Source organism: Numida meleagris, chromosome 3, assembly GCF_002078875.1.
Source record: "Numida meleagris isolate 19003 breed g44 Domestic line chromosome 3, NumMel1.0, whole genome shotgun sequence".
NCBI classification, from domain to species: Eukaryota; Metazoa; Chordata; class Aves; order Galliformes; family Numididae; genus Numida; species Numida meleagris.
Window position 1 is genome coordinate 89098273 of NC_034411.1, and position 19162 is coordinate 89117434.

General features: G+C 36.1%; 2 protein-coding genes across 7 annotated transcripts in view; one reads left to right on the plus strand and one right to left on the minus strand.

The window, feature by feature from the left end:
* The window catches only part of ANGPT2 (angiopoietin 2), a 44999-nt gene extending 33963 nt beyond the window's left edge, over positions 1–11036 (plus strand). For all 3 annotated transcript variants that reach the window (XM_021391527.1, XM_021391526.1, XM_021391528.1), the window contains 4 exons: positions 3871–3972; positions 4450–4616; positions 8159–8289; positions 9701–11036. In XM_021391527.1, the coding sequence (XP_021247202.1) occupies positions 3871–3972; positions 4450–4616; positions 8159–8289; positions 9701–9861 (561 nt within the window). In that variant the 3' untranslated portion in view covers positions 9862–11036. The remainder of the gene's footprint in view (positions 1–3870; positions 3973–4449; positions 4617–8158; positions 8290–9700) is intronic.
* MCPH1 (microcephalin 1) overlaps positions 1–19162 on the minus strand; it is a 123132-nt gene that overhangs the window by 67772 nt on the left and 36198 nt on the right. For 2 of the 4 annotated variants that reach the window (XM_021391522.1, XM_021391525.1), the window contains exon 12: positions 13877–13954. In XM_021391522.1, the coding sequence (XP_021247197.1) occupies positions 13877–13954 (78 nt within the window). Of the gene's footprint in view, positions 1–11307; positions 12601–13876; positions 13955–19162 lie in introns of those variants that run through there. The other 2 variants (XM_021391523.1, XM_021391524.1) reach the window with 2 other exon arrangements.

Sequence of the window (19162 nt, forward strand, 5' to 3'; positions counted from 1 at the left end):
TCTAATAAGTGATCATACAGATCACTAGGTTAGTCATCTCCAGAAAGAGCCCATGGAAGTTAGATCTAAAACACACATACACCAAGAGTTTCAAATCCCTAGCATTAAAAAATGTGCAGCTTCTCCAATACAACAGTGGGTGAGGGTTTGATAAGGGGGCTTTTTTTGAGTTTTGGATGTCTGGTCATCTCACTTTTCAGCTGGCAATTGTTATTAAGATAAATTACACTATAAACCAGAAATGCAGCTATTTTTTTCCACAGTAATGAAAATAACGCTGTAACCCAGGTAGGGTTGCCAACCACTGAATCAGGCACTACGTCAGGTTGCACAGAGCTGCATTCAACCTGGCCTTGAACACCTCCAGGGATGGAGCAACCATAACCTCTCTGGGCAGCCTGTTCGTTCCAGCACCCCACCACTCTCTCAGTGAAAAATTTTCCCGACATCTACTCTAAATCACACCTTTTTTATTCAAAACTGTTTCCCCTTGTCCAATCACTGATTACCCGTGTAAAAATTTGATTTCCCTCCTACTTATAAGCTCTCTTTAAGTATTGGAAGGCTGATATCAGGTCTCCCCTCAGCCTTCTCAAGGCTGAGCAAGCCCAACTCCTCCAGCCTGTCTTCACAGGAAAGGAGCTCCAGTCCTCTGATCATTTTTGTGGTCTGCCTTTGGACCTGTTCCAAAAGCTCCACATCTTTCTTGAGCTGGGAGCCCCATACCTTCACTCCAGATGAGGCCTCACAAGGCAGAGTAGAGAGGGATAATCATCTCCCTTGCCCTGCTGGCCATCTCTCTTTTGATGCAGCCCAATATGCAGTTGGCCTTCCCGGCTTCAAGACCACGTTGCTGGCTCATGTTAAGTTTTTCATCTCCCAGGACCCCTAAGACCTTCTTGGCAGGGCTGCTCTCAATTAGTTCTTCTCCTAGTCCGCACACATATCTAGAAGTGCCTCAACCCAAGTTCAACACCTTGCACTTGGCCTGGTTAAACCTCATTAGATTATCGTGTGCCCAATTTTCAGTGTGTCCAGGTCCCTCTGCATGGGACCTCCCTTCTGTTGTGTCAACTGCACCACTCAGCTTGGTGTCATCAGCAAACTTGCTGAGGGTACTCTCAATCTGACTGTCTGTGGCATCGGTACAGATGTTGAAGAGCACTGGTCCCAAGATGGACACCACTCATCACCGGTCTTCACCTGGACACAGAGCCATTAACAACAACCCTCTGGCTGTGACCATTCAACCAATTCCTTACTCACCTTCAAATCCATATCTCTCCAATTTAGTGATAAGGATGTGGTGTGGGCTCATGTCAAAGGCCTTGCAGGAGTCCAGGTAGATGACATGAGTTGCCTTTTTTTTCGACTGATGCTGTCAGTTCATCATAGAAGGTCAACTCTCACAGTGCTTCAACTTCTAGAACTGCAGGTACTGAAGCAGTTCACAAGATAAATCATATATATACCCTGCCAATTTGTTGTTATTTGAGATGCTAATCTCTTTATTCATTTTGGCAACTGTTTGAAGACTCCTGCTGCCTGTCTAATCTTGGTATCTATTTTCACTAGTTCTATGAAATGTTACATTTCTTCCTTTAGAATATAAAACCTAGGCTAGGCGGAAAGGTCAGAAGAGCTGTATTTTAGAAATGACAGTTAGAGAAAGCCTCCAATGTGTATCATCTTACTGAAAAATGATTTTTTTTTTTAGTGCAAATAAATACTTCCTCTCCCTAGGTCTCTCACACAGATCATTAAGAATTTATTCCATCTACTGCCTGACTCAGCATGTTATTGTTTTTATTTTAAACTAAGCAAATCTTTTCCTTAATCTTCATTGTACCAAATAGCCTATCTCCATTCTTAAAAATACTTATGAACATATGAAATTGTAGAAAGTCAGTCAAGCCTGTAAGCAAAAAGATTCATATTATGACACTTAAAGATAGTAAAAATAATACTAACTTTTTAGCTAGTACAAGGGGGCAAGTGTACTATTGCAAAGTACAACAGTTAGAAACTATACACTGAAATCTCAAACAACAGTAATCATCTTTCACCAACTCATCTTTCATTTAGTATCATCTTTATGACACTAAAAGACAACAATGTAAACCATTAAATTCCCTTTCCCCGTGCCATACTTTCCACTCAATAAAGAAGAGAATTTCCATTTTGAACATCTAACTGGCATCTTTTGGAAGCACTTACAGATGAATTTTTTTTGTGTATGTGGAAGAAATACACTATAAAGTTCACATAAAATTTATGCTATCATTATTGATAAGAAAAGTCCACTCTTCCTGAATTTTCTATATTGTATTGCAGTTCCTACTAAATTGCTTTCCACTGTTGGAAAAAAATTTGCATTTATCCTGAAGAGTACACAGTGCCTATAAAAGTCAGACATCTTGCCATTCACATATAAATTATAACTGCTAGGGCCAGTACCAATTTTAAGACTTTCAGTTTGAGAACATTTTAATCTTGTTAGAACTAAATATTTTGCTATTCTAAGGCCTTATATCTTTACAGTAATAGTTCCAGATGAATCAAAATTCAGATCATAGGCTCAAGGAAATGTTATGTAACATTCAAAAACATCCATTAACATTTACAACAGCAATATCAGTCTGGACCAGTATCCTGTATAAGTTAACAACTGCTTACAGAAAGAGACCAGGTAAAAACTACATGCTTCCTATGAGGATGGAACAGTTCTGTTCTGAATCTGGCTTATTATACAATCTCTTCTTCAGTGAGATGAATCTTCAGACTCAACTTTCTCTACAACCAGTGGTATTTGATCACTTATTCGATCAGCATTTTAACTTACTTTTATTAATTCTCTGTATCTCCATCTACTTTAGTCCATCCCTATTATTCCTCTTCATAGCCTCCTGTGGCAGTTTTTATATATGCATTGTTAGCTTTTTAAAACAGATTTATCACTTTTTACAATACTTAATCTTCAGAATTTACACTTTCCTTTTCAAGGCAATTTTTATTTTTACTAAGATCAATTTGTATGCTATTACCAAGCCATTACCAGTCATTAAATATAGACATTAGTGAAAAACACAAAACAGGAGCTGATGTAAAAGAAATTACATGCAGCAGTACAAATTAAAGTTGCTGCTTTCAGTTACATTTAATTCACAACATACTTTAACCACTAATTCTTGATCCAGCTCACTTTCTTCCTTCTTTTATCTTTACTAGAATTCTCACAGTTCTCTGATGTTGAGCAGTGGCTAGACTCAACCTTAAAATACAGTACCGACTGTGAATTTCCAATGTGTTAGAACTTGCTGAAACACTAATATTCCCTTCAAAAATATTTCTGGCACGTGTACCAGTTCAAAGAACTAAAATCATAGAATGGTTTAGGTTGGAAGAGACCTTTAAGATCATCTACTTCCAGCCTCCTGCTATAGGTAGGAACAACTCCCACTAGACCAGGTTGCTCAAAGCCCCATCCAGCCTGGCCTTGAATGCCTCCAGAGAGGGGGCATCCACAACCTGTTCCAGTGACTCACCATTAGCACTGGTAAGAACACCTGTAGTAGAAGAGGGTGAGAAAGACAGATAGCTTCAGTGCAACTCAGTCATGATTTAAAGGTGTATATAGGCACACTGTGACAAGCAGCAGTAATGATTGGGGTAAGTAGAAATACCACCAAGAGGTTGTTTTGGATACCACAAATGATTTGTATGAAAATTATGAAAACCAACATTTTTAGGTTAATGCACATTACACACTTTAAAACTTGCCAGGATAGAGAACTGTGGAAAGTATACGCTCTCTGTTTTCATTTTCACTTGAGTGCATGAACTCACACTGTTCCGTAATTACTCTGGTAGGCTTACTGTGACATGGAAAGTAGTGGAGGAGGTTGGACAGTTCTTCAGAGACGTGAAGATGGCAGTGTGGATTTTCACCGGACATGGAAAGAGTACAAGATAGTAAGCAATGTTTTTGGAGGCATTAATGTTGGATATTATAATCTGAAATTTGCTATGATAAAGTAATACAAATAGCATCCTTAGAATGTAAGCAGGTTTTGAAAGTTATCTTTATCCTTAGATGTTCATTTTGAAAACATCAGGGTAGTATAAATTGTTTGTCAATGCAGACTTGCAAGTGTGATGTTTGTTTTTAAAGAGAAACTTCATTTTTCTTTCATCACTAATTCGATGATATGTCTATATTTTTGAGATACTTATATTTGTGTTTCCACTGGCAACTTGCTCCAAATCTATTAAGTAATACTGATACATTATTTCAGATAAGATGTTTAACCTTCACAGATCCAGTAAAATTATGAGTTAACAGACTGAAAATGACTGAAGTTAAAAACTGATCAAGTGATCTCTTCAAACTCAAAGGAAAAAGAACAACATATGAAACACAGTTATTTAAATATACAACTTGAATTACAGGGATTTGGTGATCCTGCTGGGGAGTACTGGCTAGGAAATGAGTTTGTTTCTCAACTGACTAATCAGAAGCGCTACGTTCTTAAAATAATCCTGAAAGATTGGGAAGGAAATGAAGCGTATACTTTGTATGACCAATTCTATCTAGCAAATGAAGAACAAAAATACAGGTAAGCAGAAAAATTTGAACTGAATTAAAAAAAATGATCTGATGATAACTACTTTAAACTGTGTATGTGCATTACAACATTCATACAAATTACATACATTTTTCAATTCACTCAGAAAACAGTGCTTGTTCTATTTTAACCTGTTCCCTATAGCATTTAAAAAAATATATTTTATTACAAAGGAAACAATGTACATTTACTAGTGCGCACTGGGTGAATGCAACAAACAGATGCGTGAAGATGAACAGATGGTATGGTATAATATCAGTTAAATATACCAATACAGCAGATGGTAGTGCACAATTTTCAGGCAATAAGAACACATCTGCAGTTGCAGAGAAAAGAAGGGCATAAAAAAGTGATCCTATGTCCATCTTCTGCTCTGGGCGTGTAGATCCATCCAAGTATATTCTCAACAGAGAATAATAACAGCCATCTACAATGTTCAATGCATTTACATGTGCACATGATAACCCTCAAAGTTCAGCAGTAGATAGGATGGGGGAATGGACTGGTTTTCACTGATAGGTTTTTTCATTGTTTTTTTTTTTTTTACACATCATGTGCTAGTTTTTCAAAGAGAACTTTCAGATAAATTTAACTTCTAGATTTGTGTTTCCTCTCATCTGAACAGAATTTTGCTTCTTGCAGCTAAGTAACTGTTATTCACATTTTAAAGAAATATATCTTAAATACTATTACTGAATTATATTGTCTTTAAATAGTATGGCTTAGACTACCAGTTAAATGTTTCTTTACCAGAATAAAATTATAACAAATCCTGAATCTTTAAAGAAAATTCTAAGCCAACTCTACTCTGCAGAACTAATGTCTACCATTGTTATTTACACAAAACAAAACAAAAAAGGGAAACAATTTGCTGGATTAATGTTGCAGATGGCTTTAAGGACATGAGAGAATATAAAATCACGATTCCAGGGAATAAATAGATTTCTGGAAGGTGGATGTCTAAGACAGACAAAACTTGAAAGAGATTTTCTACTTCAGTCATTCGTTAGTAGGAGCTTTCTGAGCACAGTAATGTTACCTTATTGTTCTACAACTCACTGTCTTGGATTCTCTAAGCATAACGCTCCTACATATGAAAATAAAGCTCATACTGAATGTCTAGTCTCATCCCCTATAAACCTGTCATTTTAAACAGCAATTTTTACTGCACAAATTATTTATAATCCCATTTCTTTTTAAAATGTAAACTTCACATTTTTTTTTCATACCTATTTGGTTAAAAAAAGAGAAACATCATAGAATTATACATTTTAAAAATAGTATCAGTCACAGCTGAAATATATGGGCAGTTCATATTTCATCATGCAGGCTCTCTGTCGAAGCAGTACATATGGTATGATTAGATGCAGGAGAACTAGAGTGTACAGAGTAACTGATAATTTCCTACTACATGGTCTAGGAAATGTTTCTTCATAAGAATCTTACAGATTCACAAAGCTAGACAGAGAAAAATAGATATTTTTAGCTACATTTCTCCAAGATCTCTTAACATCCAGTTGATGTAAAAACAAAGTCGATCTGACACCCAAGAGAACTGAAGCTGTTAATTCAACTCAAGTCTTCAGTGCAAAGCAATCTAAAACTATCAGTATCTACATCTCTCAGAATGTAAGGTCTTAATGCCTTAGCAGTACACAGCTGTCTCATCTCCAAAGCAAATGTTTTTTCATCTGGGAACAGTTAGAATGAACAGCAGAGATTTTTTTTTTTTAAGTAATGCATTAAAATACTTACAAAGACAACTTTTGTGAAATAGGTCATTACCCTTGTCCAGTTACATTACTAAAAAACAATCACTGAAAACTAAGATGACTGTCAGTAAGTAGATCCTTTATTTTAAAGTGCAACCAAACATGGAATGCATCATAGAATGCAGTGGTTTTAAGAATACATAAACAGGAAAAAAAAGTAAGAACGTGTTCAATCAAAGGCAACTTTCTTTACATTAAAAACATTAAAACTTCTGCATGCTGGAAGATCATGAGTTGGTTCATAATATTGAAATTCCATAGAATCATAGAAGAATTGAATTCAGAACAAACTTATTCTGAGGCCAACTACATGATCTCAGATTAGGTTGCTCAAGGCTCTATTGACATGGGTCTTCATAACCTCCAAAGCTGGAGGCTGCATAGCCTGTTCCATTGCTCACCTGTCCTCAGGGTGAAAACAGTTTTCCTGACATGTAGTCAGAATCTCTCATCTCAGTTTACATCCATTGACTCTAATCTCCTGTTTTACTAAGCCATATTTTTAAAAACCACTGAGCTGAATAAATCTGGCCTTGCATTAGACTTCAAATGATATTTTCAGTTGAGGCCTAGGCTCATACTTTCTACTCAGAACATTTACCGGTATCTTAGAAACTGGTTTACAGGGATCTGTGTTTGAATATAAAGCTTTAAACTTGCCTTTAGAAGAAAACAGGATATTTAACTTTGAGATTTTAGAGAAAATTTGTAATGAGCTAATCTTTTGAAAATTCATTCATTCTTAATATTTTCATATAGGGAATATAAAATGGGTTAAAATAATCTGTAAAACTACCAAAGACAACTTCTACCATAAGCAGAGAATGACGTGTGAGGTCAAGACCTATCCGGGGAGAAGCTAGTTCTCATATAGTCAGTTCTACTTCTTAAACAAATAGAATAACTGAGAAGGGTAAGCTATTTGACGCAGAAACGCAATCGGCAAAGCGTTAATGTGGGGGCAGAGGGTTCAAGTCCACTCACTTGAACACATACACTATGAATTTCATATCATGGTCACAGCTCTGTAACCACCTCCCCTGTTCAGCACCCCAATATCTCTACCCCTGTGAGTGCATCTCTATCTGCATAAGCTGATACACGTAGTAGATACTAGCAGATACAGACAAGATACAATCAGATATGAGTAGGTACAAGCAGATACAAGCTTAACTTGCCAGGTAAGTGAAACAAACCATTAAATATTTGTGAAGATCCAACCTAATAAAACCTATAAAAGTTGTGAAAATAAAGAATAATTTGGAAAGTGGAAAATGAAACATTTAGAAGATCCTAGAGCATCAGTTACTAGTTGGTAATTGAAAGTCCAGGTAATGTTCTTATCTCTCATAACTGCAAAGTTGAAATGCTAAATTGCCATATCATGTTAAAAGCAAAATAGAAACAAAAATGTTTTTGTTAAGATTTTGAACTTGATTAAAAAAGAAAAAATTGCACACAACACACTTAAAATAGTAAGAAATGTTTATACATTTTTTTATATATAATTTCTTATCTGCTCTTGTTTTCTTCTAATATGACATGAACAAAATGTTCATCTCTACAAATGGAGGCTATTCATCAAGACATTGTGCTGACCATTTCCACTCATGAGAAAATGCTGTGAAACCATTCACAACAGTACATTAGCTAGAAGCAAACTGAGCTATTTGAACAGGATACTTACTGCAAACTACTTTGTCATTATCCTGTAGCTCAACTTTCATGTAATATTTGTCTTTTCATTCCTCACTTCTACAGGATCCACCTTAAAGGACTTACTGGGACAGCGGGCAAAATAAGTAGTATAAGCCAACCAGGAAATGATTTTAGCACAAAGGATGCAGACAATGACAAATGTATTTGCAAATGTTCACAAATGCTAACAGGAGGTAGGAATGTTTTTTTGTTTCTCCGTCTTCCTATTTTTATTGGCACTGAAATTGTCTATGAGATAAATAGTGATAATTTCGATTTAGTAAATTCTGATTACTGAAGAAATCCAAAACTGATAGAAACACTAGCGTGGTGACTCCAAATTTAATATTTTGCCAAATATCATTTGATAAAGGTTAAAGTAAAATGAAAAGTTAAAATCTGGAGAGAAAAACGTAAGCAGCCCCTCAAGCTGGGGTACAAGAAAGACTGTAATTGTGAAACTAACAAGAGCAACAGTAGATTCTTCTTCCAAGGAATGATAACAGAGTCCCAAACATCAAAACACCTAAAGCCCTTCAAAATTTGTTTTAGAGATTCAGATGGTCACTGGAATGTCTCCTGATTGTTTATGCACAAATCTAACTATTCTCTAACTATTCAAAGGAGAAGAAAACTCCCAAACCTGATGAATACACTGTACATGCTGCAGAAGGGTACAAGTATTTAATTATGTATTTCAATACAATTACGAAATGTCAATACATGCATGTAAGATAGACCACATGAGAGTCATATACACTTTTGTAGTGATTGTTCACAAGCTATTGGAGTTTTCAGTGAAGTTTTTACCTTTAACTACACAAGTCACTCTATAATTTGTCAATCTAGCCTTCCACATTCTGTAATGAAAACAACTGCTTTTGTAAATTTATCTTCTCTTCCTGATATCTCTTGAGAAATGCTTTGTTTCCCTATAGCACAAAAAGACTTTCAGTTTATCCAAAAAGATAATTGGATTGCTGCCCTGTAAAACAGAACACACACATTATCGCCATCATAACAGAAGTATAAAAATATTATCGTATTAATAAAAATAAATTTTCCTTATGACCAACTAACAGGTCAGGACCACAAGGATGCAGAATAAGTTTGGGCTGCTTTTTCCTCCTTAGCAAGTTTCAACACAGTTGTTTTGAACTGATCTGCACACAGAACCAAAACAAATAACTGAATTAATCCTCTAAAAACAATTAAGAAAGGAATTTACATCTATGAAGGACAGGAATTTACCAAAGGGCAGATGAAAAGCAAAGAAAACTCAATATCATTACAGTTTGAGTAAAGTTCTGCCTTTGGATTGTCAGTAATAGTTGACATAAGTAAGCTAGATTGAACACCTTCCCTTTTCAACTTTCAACTCCTAGGGATTACATTAAGCTTTAAGAATATGTAATTAACACATTTCCTTACCGGGCTGGGGGTAAATCTTTTATATTAACACTTCAAAATCATGAGAATGAAACACTGGGTATGGATTTGTTTCTCGTGTTGGGACAATAAAAATCTTCATGTATGCTATTTTGAAAATTATCTGTGCTGACGTTTTCATTTGCTGGTATTTATCTTTGTGTTCTGGTCTTGCAGGATGGTGGTTTGATGCATGTGGTCCTTCGAACCTCAATGGAATGTACTATCCATTACGACAGAACAACAACAAGTTCAATGGTATCAAGTGGTACTACTGGAAAGGCTCAGGATACTCACTCAAAGCCACGACTATGATGATTCGACCAGCAGATTTCTAAATGCTTTTGCATTCTTATGTGAATTACGTATTGTATAGTCTTCAAAGACTTCATTTGCCAAGCATATAAACACATCTGCAACTTGTCTCATTTTCAAGCCCAGAAAACATGTGCTAGTGTTCTGAAGAGAACAGTTCATTCCAATCCTTGAATTGCAATAGTCTTGATCAGCTAAAGCTCATATCATTCAAGTAGACACAAAGTCTAAGGCATCAACCCGATATAACAGTGATTTGGCCAAATGACTGAATAAAAAGAATATCCAAGAAACGGTCAGACAATGGAAGGACTGTGTTTTACTGATCATTTATATTATGTATGTGTTAGTAAATAACTGGAACTGTGAAAAATATCTAAAATAGTTTTAGAAATACGCATTTTGCCTCATCACCGAACTTCAAACATTACTCTAATATAAAACTTACCTAGATCTAGAACTATTTATCTCTCTGAGTATGTTTGCTGTTTATGTACATAAAAATATATTGTCCTGTAATTAGCTTAATACAGTACTTAATACATTCTTTCCCCCATAGCCTCTTAAACAACTTCTTACACTTGTTCAGGGATTTTTTTCCAATAGTTTGTATTACTTTATTTAACAGAGGACTTCACATTTATTCTTGGAAAATGCCACATACAAAATCACCATTTCTTTCAGTTTGTGTTTATTGATCACTGTTTTTAATTTACAAAAATCCCTGCAAGTTATAATATAGTGTGAGTTTCTTTACATTGTTCTGATGATTGCACTTTTTAATTTCCTTGTCATCTATGTGTAAAATAACTGACCAGTATTTTATAAATGGAGACAATAACATGAACACCAGATGCCTGACTGTCTATTACAATCAGTTATCACCTGGTGCCATGGTCCATCTAAACATTTTGTAAAAACAATTTGTCTTAAAAACCATGCTCATGTTCTTTGATGCAATTCAATTTATGCTTGTGTCTGAAGAAACAAATTACGCTAAACCTGAAAAACAGGAAAAAAATCTGAAGATTACCTAAGAACATACTGTTGGTTTGGTTTTTTTTCCCTCAAAATTCTCCATGAAGAGGTAGGCCCTCAGTGTATGACACAATGTAAATAAATCAATCTACTGGGTAATGTTTGCAATTTTATTACATCTCATACTGGCAGTCATTAAAACTGCTATCAGAGCACTCTACCACTTGCAACACCACTATTCTTCTTAACTGAAAATGTATATCTGCACTATTAAGGAGTATCAGAGATAAAAAAAATACTTCTAATATTACCTCGTGAACTTATTTTAAATAAATTTTATAAATGTAAATTAAAAGTCATCATCTGAAGAGTTGTGCACAATAATCACAATGTATCTAAGATTACTATTTAAGTAATTTATTATTTCTCCTGGAAACTTGTAAGGATATACAGATGTCAGCCTAAAAATGCTTCACAAAATTAAATACATTTCTTAGAAATTCATGAAAGTAAAGACTTAGCTAGTCAGGGAGCTACAGCATATGACATACAAAAAAGAGATGGCATTTCTCCGCATGGACAAGAGAAGGGGAAGGGGAGACCTTCCTGCTGTCTACAGCTACCTGACACATAGAAGACAGAGCCAGACCCCTTCTTGGAGGTGTACTGTAGTGGAGCAATAAGCATAAGTTGGAATTTGGGAAATTCTGCTTAGCTGGATTTCTATTATTTGTTTATTACCATGAGGGTGGACCAGACAAGTCCTTGAGTATCTTCATGTAATTAGATCTGCTTGGAACAGGGCATTGAACTAAACTTTCTGAGTTACTTTCTAATCTAGGATATTTTATGATTCCATAAAATTGAATAGAAAGAACGTACTTCCTCCCTCACTGCATTTCATCAGACAACTAAAGAAAATAGTCCCAATATTTGTGACAGTAAGCATATTCGGCCCAATAATCTAAAAAAAAACTTTAACAAAATGTGATGGAATCTGGCAGAGTATGCATGCTTAACTTGGCAAAGAAGAAAGGTGCCAACTTCTGGTTATTAAACTTCATTATTTTAGTAAGAAAACAAAAGTACAAAAGTAACTAAATACTGCATGGTTAGTTTCAATTTGCTGGGGAAAAAATATAAAGCAAAAGGCTCCTTCTGATGACTGTTCTGTGAAGATCATTGAAGATACTGTGATAGATCTTTAGTAGATCAATTATTTAATGAGACTTATAATTTATTTTTAAAACAGACTAGTTAATTCATCAACATGAATGTAAAATTTTAGAGTAAGTAAGTTTTACAGTGATATCGTTTCATTATCTGAGATTGCATTGCTTAGAAACACCAAAGTGAAGAGAGAAGAGGACATTTTAGAAAGAATGCTATAGAAAGAAGACTGCAACCACTCCTTTGGACTTGATACAAACAATTAGAATACAACAGTAATATAACCCCTTCTTTAGTTCCTTCTTGTAATCAAATAAACAGAAAATAAAAGTAAAATGCCCTTTCATTTTCCATATTGCTTCTTAAGAAGAAAAGAAATAATAAGGAAGGACATGTCAACTCCATTCATGCTCAAATGATAATCTTATCTTTAAATATAAGGTATCTATTACAGTTGTCTCCAGAATGACTCAAGAAAGGAATGATTGGAAAGGTGATGGAATTATCACTTTCAACACTGATTTCATTCCTCCACAGAAGGAGCACCCTGCAAACAAGCAATGCATACGTCCTTCAGTTTTATCTCCTCACCATCTCCCCACTCTTCTCAGGTTCTGCATTGGGAATAAAACACTGTAAACAGAATCTAAAAACCAACACCAGCTGGAATCACTTGCAAAGAATGCCATGTGAGTTGTTACTGATAACGTACTTAGGAGACAAGGTGATCTGAGAAAAAACAGAAAACTCAAAGCAGCTTGGTCTGGAATAGTTTGTGAGCTTTTTGTACAAATGCAGAAAAAAAGGAAAAGAAAATAACATGCTTATATATCCTCCACATTAAGCACTGCCATTCAAGTATTTGCTATATAAAAACTGACTGCCTTTCTTCAGGAAAATACTCAAAATTATAATAGACAATTAATTTCTTTGGGCTTATTTCAGATTCCTGAAATACAGTTACAGATGAGTAATGTTACTGAAAGACTGTTACAGATTCCCTAAGCTATAAGAACTTAGAGCTTAAAATCATGAATTAGAGCCTTCATCTTGAAAACATAAATTTACAAAAAAATACAGATTTAGAAAGAATGTTAAAAATAACTCCTTAGCAGTTAATACAACTATGGTAGTAATAAAATTCAGCCTCAATTAAATGTTCTTTCTTCAAAGCCTGTTAGAAACTTTGAGAAAGGAGTAGCAGATAAGAAAATATTTATCTAGCTACAACAGTGTAATAGAAAATGTGATAATTTTCTGGCAAAGTAGTTAGAGTGATCAACTATTAACCTGCTAGAATATTTTAAATCCAAAATTAAATTACTGTTTAATCCGTTACAACATGTGCAGATGCACTTAGATCTGCATAGATACACCACGCTTCAACAAAAACACTTTTGCATTAGTTTGCAACACAGTACTCTGAGAATTAAAGACAGGAAAAAAAATACCTTTAGAAGCCTACAGTAATTTTACATCCCCAAAGTCAATTCTGGACTGAAAACATTGACACCATGACCTGAGACATCTTCTCAATAGGCAGTAACATGCCTCTCCAGTACACATTTAAGTGAGGATAGTAATCAAATAAGCCACAAGTTAAGGTGCATTTATACTTAAGAAAGAAACAAATTGATTCCATTTTTAATTGGTGAATGAATCTTTTGTATTTTCTATGTATACCAAAGGTTTTGCAGAATTCTTCAAAAGTTAGCAGTTGTACGCATGTCAAAAAGTACTAGATGTAGAAAATAACTCCTTATGGCATTTTCTGTAACAGTTTCTTTCCCTCCTATATGCCATTCTTGCTCACAAAACCTATGTACAGGGCCAATCATTTTTCAGAGAAACAAAAGAATGTTAACAAGCTTAAAGGACAATTAAACTTACAGGAGCAGCTGGGAAGTTGGAAGAAAGTTCATATGGTTCCTCTGAGACCCAGTGCCCAAATTCCAAAGAACACAAAACCTAAAATAAATCAAATAATAAACAGAACATCTATAATTTCTAAAATAGCAAACCATTTGAATTAATTAAATTTAAACAAATTAAAACTAACAGTGCAGTTACGATACCTGGATATTTTATTTACCCAAACAAAATGATTCCCTGTAAAATCAAGCAATCTCAAAGGATAACTAAACCAAACAATGAAAATATGAGTCATATTTCAATGCACAGAATCATAGAATCACCAAGGTTGGAGAAGTCCTACAAGATCATCCAGTCCAACCATCCACCTACCACCAATAGTTCACACTACACCATGTCCCTCAACACGTCTGAATGTTCCTTGAACACCTCCAGAGTCAGTGACTCCACCACCTCCCCAGGCAGCCCATTCCAGCGCCAGACCTCTCTTTTGGAAAAGTAGTATTTCCTAATGTTCAACCTGAATCTCCCCTGGAGCAACTTGAGGCCATTCCCCCTTGTCCTGTCACTAGTTACAAGAGAGAAGAGGCTGACCCCCAGCTCACTACAACCTCCCTTCAGGTAGTTATAGAGAGCGATAAGGTTAACTCTGAGATTCCTCTTCTCCAGACAGAACAACCCCAGCTCCCTCAGCCGCTCCTCATAAGGCCTGCGCTTCAAATCCCTCACCAGCTTCACTGCCCTTCTTTGGACACACTCCAGGGCCTCAATGTCTTTTTTGCAGTGAGGGGCCCAAAACTGGACACAGTACTCAAGGTGCGGCCTCACCAGTGCTGAGTACAGAGGGACAATTACTTCCCTACTCCTACTGGCAACACTATTTCTGATACAAGCCAGGATGCCATTGGCCTTCTTGGCCACCTGGGCACACTGCTGGCTCATGTTCAGTTGAGAATCAACCAATACCCTCAGGTCCGTTTCCTCTACATAATCTTCCAGCCACTCTGCCCCAAGCCTGTAGCATTGCCTGGGGTTGTTGTGCAGGACCCAACATTTGGTCTTGATGAACCTCATCCCACTGGCTTCAGCCCAGCAATCCATCTGCAAGGCCTTGCTACCCCCAGGCAGATTGACAATTTGGTGTCATCTGCAAACTTACTGAGGGTGCTCTCAATGCCCTCATCCAGGTCATCAATAAAGATATTGAAGAGGACAGGCCCCAGCACCGACCCCTGGGGAAGACCACTTGTGACCAGTCACCAGCTGGATTTAACTCAATTCACCACCACTTTCTTGGGCCCAGCCCTCCAGACAGTTTTTTACCCAGCACAGCCACATTACACTTCAAAACCTTGCAAGGATATTAGAAGATTCAACTTTTTGCATTATTATGTATTACATTATTATATGTGTAAATAAAGAATAAAGGTTTGAAACAGGAAGTCAAAAGGGAACAAAGTCAATTCCCATACTATATCACTTCTGTTCTCTGGATTCAGTTGATTATTGAGCATCGTGGGACCTGCCTGTTGGTCCATTTCTCCATCTTGTCATAGTTGTTCTGAATGGGTATGCTCTCTGAGTATATCAAACGCTCTTCCTTGTTTTGTATTATCAGCAAGTTTGCTGAGGCTTCCCTCCATCCCATCATTTAGATCATAACTGAAGATGTTAAACTACACTGGACCCAGTATCAATTCTGCTAACTGACTGGGATTATGCAACTACTGTATGTAACACATATGTCAACCTGAAAAGAAGAAAAGCTCTGACTCATTCTCTTTGGTAACTTCCTCTGCCAGCTGTATATTCTAGACCGCAAATAAAAAGGTTCCTACCAGAGCAGAATACTGACTGTTTGGAAAATTCGCGATCATTTGTGTTTGACTGAGCTCTGAAATGCTAGATGAATGTGACCCTTGGAGACTTGTGATCCTGACACTCAATAAAGATTTCAGACTTCCGTGCTTTACTGGGGCCACCACAAGACGGATAATATCAAAAATAAAATTTTAAAAAAGGAATGCTTTAACTATGCAGGGACATTTTTGCCTACATTGGGACTTCTTACGTTTATGTACTGAAAACTGAGACATTAAAATATTTTTTCTACCTGTCACAGAAATGTTTTTCTATTGATATGATGAGCAAATGAATACGGTAGTTGAACTATGATCTCATTCTAAGTATCTTTTATCTGCTGCTTCAAATGGTTATGCTTTCAATATCCTAAGTACACTTTTTTTTGTAAGAGATTTTTCTAGGTTGATTTTGTAAATGATTCTCGAGAAAAAATTATAATTTCAGGTTGTAGTTGGTAGATTATAATTTCTTAAACCTTGCAAGGAGTGTTCAGTGACTATCCTTCCATTGCTAAGAGGATTATCCTTATGGGAAAAGACAGAAGTTCCTATCATGGGGATTGCCTTGAAGTCATATAAATGGTGTTTTCCTACTAATTTCTGGAAAATCTAAATTCTGAAGGGCACACTGACGGAAAAGAACTTTATTTTCCTCTGTGGCTCCATCAACGTGAACTGAAGCCGCAAAGTTTAACATATGTGTAAAAGACTGGTAAATCTTTGCAAAGTTGTTCAATATCACACAATTCAACAACCTTATCCTTTTACAGATATTTGAACTTCCCAAAATCATTCCTGTAGTTACCATATGGCAAGACTTAAAAACAAGTCAAAAAAAACATTGCAACGCACCAGTGACAATCTATACACTCAACTTTAAAAACATAACTACCTAATATCCTACTACTCCCACAGCAACAAGTAGTGTTATGTTAACAAGAAGTATATAAATACTGAAAAAAAGGATACATGGATTTTCATGAGAAAGTAAATCCCTGTGTTTAGGATCATTCCCCACTTGCGTAATAATTCTCCAGCTATTTCCAACAGATTATGTCTGTTTCTTACTGTTAGCACAGCCATATACCATCAAATTGTTGCCATTATTCATCTTAGAACAAACTGAATTTCGTCAGAAGGTGGAATTTGTCCTATGCTTAATTCACAATAACTGTAATTTTCCATTTTAAAAAAAAATTCTTTTGGAATAAAATGCCATGTAAATCCATATATTATTAGTTTTCAATGAAAATATAAAATTTTACCTCATAAAAAGAAAGATGTGCTGTAAGATGTGTCACTTGGACAAAAATTGGCATATTACACATTATCCTTTACAGTGTTACAGCTCACAAAATGAGATTCTAAGCTAAACAGACTGATTGTAAGGTAGTAATGCAAATTTTATTTTCCAACATACAATTAGGCCACCTCATTACTTTCTTGTAAAGAGCTCTTTTGCCCAAATTCTTGTACTACTACAAGCAAGCTGAAAACTGAATTTAGAAAGTGATCTTATTGTTTTCAGAAACAAATCGTATAGTCTGTAGTTTGAAGTAGTTTACACTTGACGACTTTCAGGGTGTAGAATGACAGAAACTGCAGCAATGATTTTTAAAATAATTCAAAATATAATAATGCATTACTGTTTTAGCCAAGAAAAGTACATTTATTAAAAACAGTCAGTTAAGACTATAAATTTTTCAGATGTAAATTTTAAGTTGTAGTTTTGTACACTTTTTTTACAATTAACACTTATAATTTAGAATGAGAATATTGAAATCTGTTAGCTTTATACTTATAGCTGTATATACTTATTGCAAATAGATTGGTTAATCCAATTTGTTTGATGATCAACTTGAACTGAACTCAACTTGGAAAGTTTAACACAATTCTTTAAGACATGCTGCATGAAGACAATCTCTTCATAAATAATATTGAGCAGCAACAGATGTACCATGCTCTATAACGTGTACATCATGACTGTATATTACCAAAATGATGATTATACAATGAGTAACCAGCAAAGAAACAAAAATAGATTAAACAAACCCAAAAGATTCATTATCATCAAGTAATCCCATTTCATTTTCCAGGCCAATTTTGGAGTAATAGCCTCTATCAATCCTTGTAGTATTTACAGAATTTTGTTTAGAGATCAATTTTGTTTATCTCAACAGAAGATGGATTAATGCTCGTCTATCATGGCTCTGGAATTGAGTACAAAGGCATCATATCTACTTTCCTAGATAAAAAGTAAATTAGATACAGAGCTCATGAACAGACTCTGCAGTAAATAATTAAGTCACCACTCACAATAACATTCAGTTTTCAGGAACACAAAGGCAAGAATTCTCCATTTTAAGTCACTGAAAGTTTGCTTCTGACTTAGAATCATAGAATCATAGATTCCTTAGAGTTGGAAGGGACCTCTCAGGACCATCTAGTCCAACTCCCCTGCAATGAACAGGAACACCACAGCTAGATCAGGCTGCCCAGCCTCACTGTGAAAGTCTCTAGGGACTGGGCATCAAGCACAACACTAGGTAACCTGTTCCAGTGCCTCACCACCCTCAGTGTAAAAGTTTTTTTGTTATATCCAACCTAAATCGACCCTCTTTGAGCTTGAAACCACCTCCTCCTGTTCTATCACTGCAGATCCTGCTAAAGAGTCTGTCCCCTCCTTTCCTGTAGCTCCCCTTTAGATACTGAAAGGCCACTATCAGGTCACCTTGTAGCCTTCTCTTCTCCAGGCTGAACAGCCCCAGCTCTCTCAGCCCATCCTCATAGGAGAGGTGTTCAATTCCATGGATCATTTTTGTGGCCCTTCTCTGGACGCGCTCCAAAAGGTCTCTCTCTCTCCTGTACTGAGGACTCCACATCTGAATGCAGTACTCCAGGTGAGGCTTCACCAGTGCAGAGTAGAAGGGCAGGATCACCTCCCTCTTTCAGCAGAGATTCATTTTCATCTAATGTACTTTCATTGCAACACTAAAAAAATGCTTCAATTTCTTAGAATCATAAAATAGCTTAGGTTATAGTGGACCTTAAAGATCATATAGTTCCAAACCCCCTGCCATGGGCAGGCTTCCCAGGATCCTATCCAGCCTGGTCTGGAATGCGTCCAGAGATGGGGCACTCACAATACTTCCAGGCAACCTCTTCCAGCACCCCATCACCCTCTGAGTAAAAAATTTCTTCCTAACATCTAACTTATATCTACTCTCTTTTAGTTTAAAGCATTAAGCTACTCCCCCATGTCCTGTCCCTACCAAACCATGAAAAATGTGGGTCCCCCTCCTGCTTGTAAGCTCCCTTCAGTTACTGGAAGGCTGCAAATGAGGTTTCTCTGGAGCCTTCACTTCTCCAAGCTAAACTCCCTCAACGCTTCTTCAGAGGAGAGGTGCTCCAGCCCTTTGTTCATCTTTTTGGACCTCCTCTA